The 14669-nt window shown below is 41.1% G+C and overlaps 1 protein-coding gene across 1 annotated transcript in view; it reads right to left on the minus strand.

Moving 5' to 3' along the window:
* Window positions 1-9425, minus strand: part of fgf14 (fibroblast growth factor 14) — a 102341-nt gene extending 92916 nt beyond the window's left edge. The window contains exon 1 of the mRNA XM_035677278.1: window positions 8561-9425. Coding sequence (XP_035533171.1) covers window positions 8561-8768 — 208 coding nt within the window. The 5' untranslated portion in view covers window positions 8769-9425. The remainder of the gene's footprint in view (window positions 1-8560) is intronic.
* Window positions 9426-14669: the final 5244 nt, after the last annotated feature.

Genomic DNA, 14669 nt, shown 5'->3' on the forward strand with positions numbered 1-14669 from the left:
CACACACACACACACACAAGGCCACACCTTCACTCACAGAAGTGGTGAAGATATGTCACACAGCTACTACTATTAAGGGCAGAGGATGAGCCAAATTACAAGATGATTTATGAAGCCTCCATAAGACCCAGGGCATAAAACCAAGTGGGGAATCACACTGGCTATATCTTTCTGTGATGACTATTTTGAGATGTACCCTCAATCTCCCAGTGTTCCTGGCTTTTAAAATTAGGCACGTCCTCAGAAAGGCCAGTTATAAACTACTGAGGTCAAATAAAATCAGGAAGCCCTTGAAATTAATTTTAATAAAAAACAATTGACACCTGTGTATTCAATTTTAAGATAGGGTTATTGACAAAATCAACAAAATGTTCACAAATATTATACACATCAGTTTAAGGTCTAGTAAGTAAATTATCAGAAGACATGTCTGTTTGGGCGTGTGTGCAAGATACTATACAAGTAATTGAGTGTTTGCCAAACCCCTCCTCCAAGCAGTGATTTTCCAATCATGGCTTAGCAATTAGGCACAGCATGCATCAGTTTGCTGTAACCAGTCAAATAAATGCAAGTGCACATTCCTGGATATGAATGCCACATTTCTACAGTTTAGTTTTGCTGTTTGATAAGCCTTCTAAAGTTTGTGTATCTGTTACTTAACCTGGACTTCCTGGATTGTATTCATTGCTTTGAACCCTGAATCCACTCATATGTCATAGCGTCCTAAAAATGCATTCAAAGTTGTTTTACTGTAATTTCTGGTGCCTTTGATATTACACATTGATCTTAGTGACACATTTAAGGGCTATGGTCAACATACCACTCACAGCCTAACTAGAAATTTTACTGACCTTAAATGACTCAAAATGATGGAGTACAGTAAAGTTCATAAAACTGACAACTGGGTAACAATTTATAACACTCCCTGAAATTATTCCTTTAAATCTGACATCACCATGCCAGCACCCATCCACAAATGGGCAATTCCATCCCTCTGTGTCAAACATAACTCAAAACAGCCACAGAAACAAAGCTGCCGTCAGGAACTGTGGAAAGGAAGGGAAAGGAAGAGAAAGGAATACGTTTTACAGTGTGACTCCTTTGATTATGCTTTGTATAGGGCATGTACACAGCTTCCTAAAAGAAAACATATAAAACACGTCCTCACAAAGCTGTCTAATTTTGCTAAATCATCATCATTCACAGTAATTCTCATTCAGCCACATGATGTTCCTCACAGCAACCTTTCACACCACAGGTAGCAAACTGTATCTATGACTCAAATCACAAGGCAGTTAACTAATCGTCGCTCCTCACTCACATTCGCCATTCATAGGATATTTGTTTGGCCTTTAACAAGGTTGCAACAAATATGTCAGGTATTCAACGCGCTTTATAACACCTACTTATATAAAATTGAGAGTGTTGTTGTACACCAACATTTTGAGGAATACAGAAATGTCATCTATTTAGCATTAAAAAAAAATTTGGGAAGGGAAAGATGCATTAGATGGTCTACCAAACAAAGATATAACCTTTTAAATCAGTTACCAGGGCGACCACAGTTTATTCAAAATGACAATATTATCGCTAATGTCTTCAATCTACTAAGTGCAAGTTAAAGTGAAGGTGGCCTTCTTGCACCATTAGCTAGAAACACAAATCCAACCTCTGTGCTTTGTTCCCATTTGGAAAGACTAACAATTCCACTGTTATTTTCTAAAATCCAAGCCAATGCTACTAACCATGAGCTGACAGAAACCAGACAGTTTAGGTTTAAAATTGCAGACCAGACTCACTAGTTTTAGATCATAAGTAATGTAATCATATTGAATGCACATGTACAACTGTCGGCAATGATTTATATGTGGAAAATGGGGGCGCCAAACCACAATTATTTTTACATAATTATACGTAATAATTTTGCTTTAAGCATGCATTCACAGGTTTTTTTTGGACACTTGTGGGAAGCAGCAACAAGCTGGAAACACAACACGGAGATATTAACTTTGTTACTTGATAATGCAAACTTGAGCAACAGTAGAATTAATTTGGAGTCATGTGTTTGGCAAATGTAGGCCCGATATTCACTTTCCCTTTAGCTCTGGTTTGATCTCTACCAACTCTTGACGGGAATATCTCTCTGCTAAATGCTCCTCTATTTTCACCAGCTAGTTGCATACTTGGTGCTGATGTAGTGTACAGTGTGTTTCTAGAACTTTCTCACTGTGGGCCGTTCAAAGCAATGAACCGAAAGACGCAGACGCTTGAGCTGAGAGGACCTGTAGGGTCGGACAGGTTATAATTATTGGTGTGTTTGGTCACTACGAGCGACACTTTCACATTGATGAAGTAATCTGCCATTGTTGATATAAAAATATCCAATAATACTTTTTATAAAAAGTGCTAAAAACATGTAGAACATAATGGCACTGTTCTCAAAGCGGGACTCAGTGATGTGTGTTTTAAAAAGGGTAAGATGTATGATGAAAGACATATCAATATACACTGCATCAATTTTAATTTATGCATGCACAACTACACTAATACATCATCATACAAATCAAACATAGTATCTATCCTAGAACCTGAAAGAGAACATGTGAGCATTTCTGACCTTCAGGTGAACTCCAATCAGGCTTAACCTTGAGGGAAAAGAGAGCAGCAAAACCATCCACCTGCAGATCCAGTGGTCAGAGTCACCATTGGAGGCACCCAGCCAGGACCACATGTCCCATCATTCCTCTCACTGTTGCAAACATGAGCATCTTGGAAGTACCCAGAGCATCCTGGGAGATGCTTTGTGTTAATTCACAGCTACTTTCTACAGACATTATTTCTACCCCTCTAAATCCCTCTTTCTGCTCTTGCTCTCTTTCCTATCTTTCTGTACATACATTGTATATACATTTGCCCTCTCGTCTGTGCTGATTTGTATGTAAACTTGATTATCTCTCAGAGGAAGGTAGAATGGGAGCCAGGAACTTGAATCTCATCACCCCTGCAGATCATATTTCTGTAGAGCAGGACAAGAGACAGCCCAAATTAATTCACTGTGGAAACTGATGATGCCGCTTGTCACGCCCGAAAAAGATGAAAGTGAAACAATGTTTGTGGTTGACCTGTGACATACCCACTGCAGATACACATGACTGAATCTCTCTTTCCAAATCATCCCAAAAGCATGACAGGAATCACAGCATTTCTGAGAAAAACAATCATTGACAACCTCAAGGTTCTAAATAATTTGGCTTTATACTAATTATCCTCTCTTTCTGCACTCGGTTACACTGTGAGGATGTGTGCACTCTCAGCTATTTTTAGAAACAAAAAAGGTTCATCGATGTGACACGTAGTTTAAAGAAGCACTGTCTCTAGAATGGCCCTCGTAAATGTGTGAGCATTTGCTGAGCTTGTCAACTGTAAAGCCTGTTTTTTTATTTTTTATATATATTAGCTGTGATATGCCAGGGCCTGCTAAACCCATGTGTATCATTAGAAAAGATACTGCAGTTCAGCCCTTTACAAACTTACTGCAATGTTTTTGTATGAAACCTAGCAACATGCCACAGTGGTTGGAGGCAGATATTTTTAGCCAACCCTGCTGTTATTCTAATTGTAGGAGTTCTTGTTTGAATCTCACCCATCCCCTTTAATTACACTGCCGTTTCTTTGTTACCACAAATTAAACTAGCGTGGGTATGTTACAGGAATGAATCAAGCATCTTAGATTTTAGAAGAAGCTGAATCTGAGGTATGTCGCCCTTGCTCTGAGGTGAGAAGTAGATAGAGAAAGACACCAGCAGCATAATCTGAGTTATTCATGTAATTTCAGATTACACCATGGAAGTCTCGGCTCAGCAAGTAACAGTACAGGGTTAGCATTTTACGCTGAAAAACTCAAACTTGATATGACAGAAAACAGCATCCAGATACATGGACATGCTCCTTATCAAAGGGTGAGTCAACGTGCTGACAAAGTCGTTCTTTAAAAGGGTATTAACAGCCTAGTCATGAACCTGTCAACTTCAGTTTATAGCCATATAGCTGCAGACTGTGTCCCTAAAAGAGTCACAAGTCACTAAAAGAAAATTGTTGCCATTGTCCAAACAAGTGCCTTTTGTTTATGTCTCTTCTTATTCACAGTTTTTATGATTTTATGAGACACAATAAATTTAGATCAATTGATTTATTTTTTATGGTTTATGTGCCCTAAATCTAAACATTTTAATTTTCAGAGCTCTCACTTTTTAGCACCAGTACAAGGTAATAGTCGTCCAATAGTCAGTATGGTTTGCCATGCCAGAGACTCAAATAAATTATCTTGGGTCACAGATTCAGGAGTGGGAGGTCAAGCTAGAGATTTAGATTAAAGTTCCAGTATGCCCATGGAGCAAACGAGAGCAATAGCATTACAGTGCTGAAGCTTTGGTTCGGCCTCCTGGCTCTGTCACACACAATAGAGTTGAGTTTCACTTGATATGCTATGAACCATCCTCACGTGGATGGCTGGGTGTTCTGTGACCTGTACTGTCACTCTGATGTCAATGGCCCGCTGCTGTGTTACTCTGAGGAAGCCACCTACTGACTCCACACATCCACTGCAATTCTGCTCTTTCAGCAACCTGGCTACAACGTCCGTCTTCCATATTTACAGCATTCAACGCTTTACGAAACTACAAGGCCCAAAGAAATGTCTGTGAGCAGCCCATCAACTGTCTGCCTTGATTACATATGGCAGTTTGTGACATAACTTTTTCCTCTAACGTTTACCACCAAATGGCCTCATTAGGCCCCGTCATTCACTGTAACTATATGATCCGCTCGATGACGTTCTCGAAAGTTTTAAAAGATGACAACTGTGGTCATTTGCAGAGTGTATCCCCATCCCTTCCAGTCAGCTTGTTCATTAATTAATTGACTTAATGAAGTACTGTATGTTCACTGAGACACATGTACCCAAGCTGGGACATGAGAGTGAGGGTTGGCCAGCAACGTCATTTGGACCACCACCCCTAAGGACAACCTACCATAGATAAAAACAGGGATTTTGCTGGAAAACAGTGACACAGCTAAAAGAATATGAACTGGTCAGTGACTATAATAGCACAGTGAATTAAAGGCTAAAAGTGCACATGTAGACTTAACATGATGGCAAACTGCTATATGTACACTAAGAGGGTGAGTATTTCTGTTACAGTGCTACAACTTTGACCCAGTTTGTTGATTTGCATCAGAATGCAACATCTCTTTTATCTTATCCACGGCCTTGTGAAGTAAAATTGACAGCTTCTGGCATGTGGATGCCTCCAGATGCTCTAAACCATGTAATGGCAATGCCATGCACTACCATTAATACACACAGACACACTGCCTTCATGGCATCTGGCTTCCACATAAAACCATGTGGTCTGTTTCAAGGATGATCCATATGTGTCGACCTTACTCGTACATCAAAACAGCTGCATTATCACCACTTAGTTTCAAACAAAAGTGGATATTTACTTATCCCCTTTATGTAGATTGAGTGGCAAATGGATTTCACAATGTTAGGTTAATTGAAAAGAGATGCAGACAAACCTTAACGATAGTAATAGAGAGAAAGATGAATGGGCAGACAACTCTGAACAGATATATCAACAAGTGAAATATTTTATTCTTTGTTGATATATCTGCTGTGACATTCAAAGGCTCACAAACAGCACCAGCATTGGATGTTGAAATCACCTAAATCTACAACGATGGTAGCTCTGATCTGTAGCTCTGAAGACTTCCGCTCTCTGTTTAGAAGTCTTTATTTGCTTATAAAAAAACAGTCATGCCTACCTTACACTTTCAGCAACTAAACACATAATCAAAGGCACTTACAGACAAACCCTCCACACACATCTCGCCTCGCTTTGCCCCTGACCAGTAAATATTAACCTACAATTAGGCAAAAAACAGGTGCCATCTGCTGGAGAAAGTGCTTGAAGAATCAACTCTCTGTACCTCTTCAGATGCACAGTAAGTAAGCACAAAGTCTACTTTTAGTTTTTGTGTTTGGAAAAAGATACAGATAACAATATTAGTCAGATGTTTCTATGCCAACATTCTTATTGATACAGCCCAGTTGGCTTAATCTCTCTGTGTCCTCTCATGTTGTGTTACTAAAAATACAGCCCAGGAGCTGGAGCAGTATATCTAGGCCTTTGCAGCTCAGGCCTATAGTGAGCACTATAGTGGAAACACCTGCCTCTGCTGACAGAGGGCCACACAGAGGATTCTCTGTCCTACTACAACAAAGGTACTAGAAAATCCTCTAAGGTTGTTTAAGGCACCTCTGTAGTTGAACCTAATGTGTTTGTGAGGTTAGTTTGATGCTGTACATTCAATGAGTTTGCAGTTTTTAGTTGTAAGAAACACTACTGCACCCCACTGACACAGTCTGCATCCTGGCCTACTTCATTTCCCGATAAACTACTGGCTCGATCTGCTGCTTCAGCATAAACCCCGAAGATTGTGTCCACACCATCAGTTTCTGATAATTCAATAGTGGGCCCCCACAACGTCTGAAAGGCGCATGGCTTCAAATCTCGGACACCTGACAGTGAGTCTCAGCGTTGATCGACTGGCTGCATGGTGTTGAGCACCGGTTAGAGAAGTAGCTAAGGGGTCTTGCTGCGGCTTTTCCACTGAGCAGCAATCAGTCAGTTATCACCCCAGAGCCTGTACCCAGACTTAGCCCCACATTGTGCACAGATTACCTTTACGTTGCTATGCCAGTTTTTTTTTACAAAGTTTGCAAAAAAAACTCACAGGTTGTGGGACAACCATTGTTTTTTCCTGATTCTTTAAGGTCTTTGAACATCTGGAACAAAAAATACTTTTACCTGCAACAAAAAAAACAGTTTCTTCTTCCGTCCTTAAACTAAACAAACATGGCTGCTGCATGTAACATATCTCCTTGCTACCGATAATGTGCGTGAAAAAATGTATATGAAATTATAAATTAAAAGTAATATAAACTTATAAATATTGTAGAATAGATATATAAATTAACAGAATAATACATTATTCCCTTTCAGTGGTGCCTCTACAAGGCAAGCAAGACGATATGCCACTTCCTGCTACGATGTGTGTTTAAATGACATTTGTAAATGTGCAACTTGATAAACCAGTTCAAACCTTCTTTATTGTGTAACACTCTTAATATGTAATATACTGGTGTTTATGAGAGTCTTGGAAGAATCTAGAAAATGTCGAAATGTTTTCAAACGACCTGCGACGCTTTTCCAAAGTTTAGCTTGTGTAGCTACTCCTCTTAGAGAAAAGCAGCTACTTAACGTTAGCTTAAGATGATTGCTACGTGAAAGGCTCAAACTGATGTTTACCGCGGCTCGACACTCATTTTAACTGTAAAAACAAACACAGCTTGACCTATGCTCGGGAAAGAATTGTATAAAAAAAGAGAGAGACTGTGTTTGTAGTTGATAGTAAGACAGTGTTTTTGTCGTTGCTCCTGCAGTGTCAGCAAGGCAAAACAGTCCTGCTACAGTATGATGATGATCTACTATGCTGCAGCTGCAGTGTCGAGGAACTGTGCTGCTGCTGAGCACATCATCTCCAGACCCACAACAGGAGGTAACAAGTAGCCCGCTCTACATGCTGCCCACCTGGGGCTTTTTCTTTCATACAGCCTGTTGAAATAAACACTCTTTGCTCACTGGAGCTCTGCATTGGTGCGTTTAATTGGCTACAACGTGATAACTGATCGCTGTTGGCTTTTGCATTGCTTTTCTACACACACACACACACACACAAAATCTAAAATAAAAGTCCAGGATCGGAATCGAAACGATGTCGACTGCTCAGGTGCAGCGTTTGCATCAGTGCAGTGCAGCCCGGTTTCTTTTCTACATGCCCTATTCGCACCTCCGCTGCCCTCGCTTCTTCAGCCCAAAATCGAAACTCAAGTGCTCGTTTTTAAATTCACATTTCGCATTCATAGTCTCGCAAGAAAGCCGAGAGATAGACATGAGAGAATAGTCTGTCTCCTCCGGCTGGCTTGCTGAAAACACAGTGAGTAGCCCATTTAATCGAGAAGTGGTGTTGCAGAGGGGGGAATGCTGCTGCAGTAAACCCGAGGACGGAATAATCTGGCCAGGAGGAATCACGTTGGACAGAATCACTGTGCGTGGATTTGATCCACTGAAAAAACACCTAGCCTGTGTGTGTGCGCGTTTGTGTGTGTGTGTGTGTGTGAGCGCTATTTAAAAAGTTAGGAGATCATGGTGCCGTGGTGATGCAGGAGGAGGGGGGTTTGTGTGTGTCTGTGCGCTGCGCGTCCCCAAACCTGGGCTCGCCGATAGTAGCTGCACAGAATAAGTTGTTCCCCCTCCCAGCGCCTCTGCATAATCCACTCGCTGCATAAATATGATTGCAGATCTATCACCAGTACAACAAACAAACGAATAACGCAGATCCACACCAACACACACACGCTGTCTCACACTCTCACGCACGCACAACGCCGGTTCACAGTGAAACCGAGGAGTAGGCATAATGGTGATGAGCTTACCACTTGGATTCTTGTTTTTCTTAAGACTCTTGCCACAAAGACACTGCAGCATATGCGTTCCTTTGCTGAAAATGTTCCAAAGAAACCACATTGATTTGGGCGAAGAGCAATCCAGTGGCTTAAACACCCAGATATAGATGAGATCCTTGCGGTTGCATAATAACACAATTGGATCAGTTCTCCAGGACAAGGCTACCAATTGTATCATAGAAAAATGGGTATATCCAAGTCCTATGCGTTTGCATTCACGTGGCAAAATATTCAGTATCTGTCAGACTTCGTAATAATGGTGTGTTTTCTTCTTCTGGCGTATAAAGGATGCCTCCTCAACTAGTCGATAATAGAAAATATACTCTGTAAATTGCATGTGTCGCACCGGGAGGAGACGGGCCGCCAGTAAACAAACACAACTAACGTGAAAACAGTAAAACACGGAGGATTTCCGAGGAGAAAATCATTGCCTATTAGTTCATCACTCTGAGGAGAGGAGGGTGGATCTGCACAGCATCAAAAGCCAAGGGAGGATGCATCCTATGCACAGACTGCTGCAATGATAGCCCCAACAAAACACCACATTGCCGGATCAAGTCCAATTCGCTTCTCCTGTAAACCAGCTTGGTTGGCGAGGTCAGATAACACCAACCTCAGTTTTCATTTCTTATAGTCCCACACTGCAACGTTTCTGTCAAAGCCAGGCTTGGGCTCTTGGTGTGTGTGTGTGTGTGTGTGTGAGTCTCCGTGATTCCTGAAGTGTGCGTTTCTTCCCGTTTGTGGGGTATTTTCCTCCGGCTTTTTCAGCACCACGCCACTGGCATCTCCAAAAAGTACGGTGCGCCTACAAAAACATTTGCATGAATTTCCTCTAGCGTCGGACCTCTGTTAGAAATAGCCAGGGAGGAGGGGTTAAATTGAAAGATTGGCTTTCCATTACGTAAACACGTGGTTTCTGCGCCGTCATTTCAGTGATGCTCTCGGAAATTTTTATGATCCGACTGAGACTATTGTCCCAAGCCGTTTTCAGCTAGATGTCTTGGAAAATGATAGTGTCTGTGAAAGTGGATTTTTTTTTTCTGCACGAGGGGCACGTGTTCACTGCACGTTAAAGAGACTACATTTACAGCCGGTCTCAGCTTTTATACCATTTCTGCTTGACGTGTCGTTTTTCTTTTGCTCCCAGTTTGCTTAAGTTGTTGCAGCTTCGTGCATTCAGATGGGTGTCAACCGAGAAATGATCCGTCAAAGCTCCACAGTCACAGGTGTTAAGACACACCTGCTGATAGGTTGGTGGGGATTCTTCCCCGTGTTTGTGTCAAGTCATCTAAGCATCGCTGAAGCAGGGCTGCAGAGTACAGAGTAGCCTATAGGGCACTGCAACAGATCACTGTTACTTTGGCATGCTGAAGGAATTGAATCCAACATTGGCTGCAGAAAAAAAAAACATCGCCATAAAGAAAAGTTAATACAGAAGAGTCTCATAAGTCTCATAAATCTAACACGGTCCTCTAGAGAATATGTAATGGTGACAGGGTGCACATTTGTGATTTGTTTGACAAAAGATTCAGATGTAATATTGTTTTGTTTACATTTACTGGCTCTGTTTTGTTCCTTCATCCCCCAGGACAAGAGGCCAGCTAGTGTTGCTCATGACGACTGTTTCCACTGTGTGACTGCTTTTCTCCAAGGATTTAAAGCTTTTCCATCACAAACTAAGGGGGAAGGAGACATTGTTTCCACCCGATTATGCCTGCCCTCGTCAGGCAGGGGTTGTGAAGAGAGAAAGTATTTATAAGTGTTAAAAAACGGAACTGTGCTTCTAGGCACACAGAAACATTTTAACATTTGGTTGTGTTTTTCATGCTTCAGGATTTAGTCACTCTTCTGTCAGCGTGACTCCCCCCCCCAGCACAAATGGCAGAAGTCAGTTTGTCTGCCAGCGTGGACCCATTAGTTACTCAATATAGTGTTGACCCCACTCACAGGTGTTAGATGCTGTTTGCCAGTAAGCCATCTTCATTAGGCTGCAATACAAAAATACAAATGACCAGCATTATGGCCCCAGCAAGGAAAAAATGACCCATTTAGAAACTGTAGGTATTTTTTTCTTCTTTACTGTGATATTGAATGTATTAGTCGGGGATGAGTATTGAATTCTAGCTTATATGATGATGTGCTGTTAGTTTGAGCTTAAGGAAAAATGTTGATCCATCCTTGTTAGGAAACAGCGTTGCATTACATCCCTTCATTGATCCTTCCATTTTCCAAATCGCCTCCAAACCCAGAACGTATGTTACATGTATCACTTTGACATGTAATACCTTTACACTATATGTACGTAACATGTATCACCCGACCTCTGGATCTGTTTTTCACAATCACATCCTTTTTATGGACGACTGACGACAAGTTTACGGTTGAACTCTGCGTGAGAGACTTATAATCAGGAGCTTTTTTTATCCGATGCAATGTCGAGTGAGCAAAAGCCGAGGTTTGTGTAAACAATATTAACCACAGCACAGGAAGCTTGATGAGAGACTGGAGGGGTTCATTAGTGGGGTTGTGTTGTGTGTTCATCTCTGAATTACAGCATTAATCCACTTTAACGACCTAGTTTTGTGGCGCCCAGGTCTTGTCAGTTGTCTGTGATAACTGGTTCCTTAGGGATGTGGGCCACTTTGAAACAAAATGTTTCCTGATTGACTTTCTTTACACAGCATTCTAATTTTGCTGTGTCACTGTTTAAAGGCCAACTGTAAAGAATTTCTTATTGATGTTAAGAGGTGGCTGTCAATTTTTCAATTACTGATAGATTGCACACGTGGTGTACCTGCACACACATACTTATCAGGTGCACACACACAAAGCCACAGAACAACCACACACACACACACGGTACACTCCGGTACCACGCCTCAGACAAGGGGTGAATGCAGTTATTTAAGCAGTTTACACATATGTGCTACAGACTTCCATCCACACGTGGCCTGTGAGGTCAGATGGACTCATCGTGGAATCATCACAAGTCAGAGCAGCACACTGCAGCTTCCTCCCTCTGCAGAGGCCTCTCATGTCATCCTCCCTATCGATCCGTCTACTGTAATGTAAAGTATCATCGCACCCTGGAGGATATCGTCTGACAATTTTGTCAGGGATCATTAGAATACTTCTTTTTGATTGCCCGGGCTGCGGCCGGCAGGAAGTGGCTCCCTTGTGAGTTTTTAACAGCCTGCTCTCTCCTGGTGGGGAAAAATAACTTGATTTAAGATGCACAGAGATAAATGGACTGGTTTCAGTTTTACTCATGGTCTCTATGGTTTTACTGTACACGTGGGGGAGTGTGAAGATTGCATGAAATGCACGAGTGTTATCATGTGGAGATCGGTGTATATATGGAAGGATTCACATCATATTATCTAATGTGAAAATGATAAGAATATTTATAACTGACCCTTTAAAGTGAGCAAAATCTAATACGAGTGAACCAGAAATCCTTTACAGTATGTGTTATTATTGATTAAACTAAAGATATTCAAATAAATGTAATATGCTGAAAGGTGGCAAGCATGATGCACTTTGTTAAGATATTTGGGGTATTTTATGTTTGCTTCTTATTTTTCAGTTTATAATTAAATCAATGATTAAAGGTAGCATAACTAAATAAGCCTGAAAAGTACTATAGTTTCCACCACAGACTAATAGTCATTGTGTAATCCTGGATTATGATGAAAGGCCTGGGATTTTATTGATTTAAAAAACACAGTCTGCTGTTGATTTGAACCTCAAATAATTCATTGTAGATTTTAGTTGTGTAATATAATGAAACATTTTCAGCAAGTCACAATGTTCAGAGTAAGTGCATTCTGGCATTCACGTAAAACGCATTACGTGTCATAATCAGCTTGTTGTAGTTTATTTTTGGAGACTTGTGCATTGGCCCAAGTCATGGCCAAAGCTTTCAGGGATTTGTAGATTGGGACTGCATCTATATCCATGTTCAGTAGCAGTGTTGAAACTATCCGCTCCCCTTCACCCAGCATGCCCACAGCCAATCAGAGAGGGAGGGTGGGCATTGTTTGGCACTGCCCAGAGCAAGTGTTCGCTAGCAAATGAACAGCTGCTGTGAACCAAGTCATGACCAAAGACTTCATTCAAACACACACACACACTCACACACAAATATATACACAAATGCTTACTGTAAACAAATTGTAACTAGATTCCGTTTATTCCCCCTCAGCTCCTTTCCCAGTGAATGCTCTCCTTCAAGTTCACACAGCTGCTGATGTCCAGGGACAAAGTTGAAACAGACAAAGTTGGCAAAACTACTTTCTGTGCTTCACTGAGCTCAAACTGCACACTATATTAGGCAACTTCCTGGATAGCACTGATTTACAGAATCAGAATGGGTAGATTTACGTCATATGCCTACAACACATGAAACACAGAGTACGAGCCTTCCAGAAAATGTATTTGTTTAACACTTATTAGCATCCAGCCTTGATTCACAGTACTGTTCAGTGGTACTTGGCTAAAATGCAAAACCATATGTGATGTTTATACATGGGCTCTAAAACCTCTTCAGTGCACCCACATTGTGACTAATAGGGCAAAAGACCAATAGCACAAATTGAGGAATCCCACACACATAATAACCAACTCCTCTTTAAAATCCATTGTGACCAACAATATTCATTATTGCGTAGAGATAAGGGCAATGACACTGGCCCAGTGAGAATTCAGGCACCCTCCACTGTATAGCAAGCCAGCCCACATTCAGTGAATACAAAGTGCTAGTTATAGTCTAATTCTATCCACCAGGATATACTGCACACTGTAATCTAAGGCCTGTGTCAATCAATCAATCTTTGTCACATGTAATCATATAAGATATATTCACAGTGAAATGTAATAATATATAGGTAATAGTCTTTATCAGTATAATTTCCCCTTTCTCCCTCTTTCTGTCTTCGGTTTGAGTTTGATGATACAGTTTGACAAAATAATAAGAAACAGTAGTCTTTTTTTAATATATGCAGTAGTATAGTACTGAGGCTTTACAAAAACCTAATCTGCAACTGTCCCCAGGTTAATGAATACATCTTCAGCCATACTATTAACACATTGCCCATCAAGATTCTCCCCTTTTCTTCCCAGAATACTGCATTGATTGAAGTGTTTAACAAATCTCCTGGTGTTCGTCTCAACGTCGGACCGACATTTTCTGTTCCTCTGACAATTCAGCTTTTCCTTCTATTAGAAACCAAAAAGAGCTCTAAGATCATCCGCGGCTTCAACACAGTTTTACAGTCTATATTTGGAGACATCATTCGCAAATGTGTGTTGTTGAAAGATAGATGAAGATAGATGTTCTCAGTTTTGCTTTGGGGCGAGGCAAGAAGTGCCTTAACTGTTTAGTCACCCGAAGCATGGGGAAGGGCCAAGTGAGCGGATATTAGTGATGAATGCTACAGCGGTCAGTCATGCCAAGCATCGTTCGGTGCTGGCTCTGCCCTTCCTCTGGCCTTTCTCCCCACGCCCTCCTCTAAACTTTACCCAGAAGCCACACACACACACACACACACACACACACGTTTAAGTCTTAATGATGCGCAAGGCCTAAAATAAAGCCCACTCTCAAATCACGCCCTTTTATAATCATCTCTCTGGGAGTTTCCTGTCCAGTGAGAATTGTCATAATCAACATATTGCTTCCTTATCATGAAAACATGTTCCATTTTTAGCCTCTCTGAACTCTCGTCTTTTGCTTCTGCAGTTTAGTTTGAGCTTTCTGTGAATTTAAGAGCTTTATTTTTGAAGTGATTGTCCATGTTTTCTTTGTAGTATGTTCTTTTAATGGTAGTGAGATGCATTGCACTACTCTATATGGCTCTAGCAGTGCAGTCACATAGTCAAGCTCATGAAGCCACAGTTTGCCCGAACATACAGCCATGTGCGGTCATGTGATTGATTAGTTCCTGCAGTGCCAATAAGACAATCAATATTTCAGCTATTTCACTCCCTCTTTAGCCACTGATCTGCCATGTAGTGAACCATCAGTAGTGCACGTGCAGGAAAGCTGCATGCTGCCTGTTACATTACTCCAGCCTTTGAG

The sequence above is a fragment of the Morone saxatilis genome, unplaced genomic scaffold (assembly GCF_004916995.1).
Source record: "Morone saxatilis isolate NCDOM2014 unplaced genomic scaffold, NCSU_SB_2.0 Contig5, whole genome shotgun sequence".
NCBI classification, from domain to species: Eukaryota; Metazoa; Chordata; class Actinopteri; family Moronidae; genus Morone; species Morone saxatilis.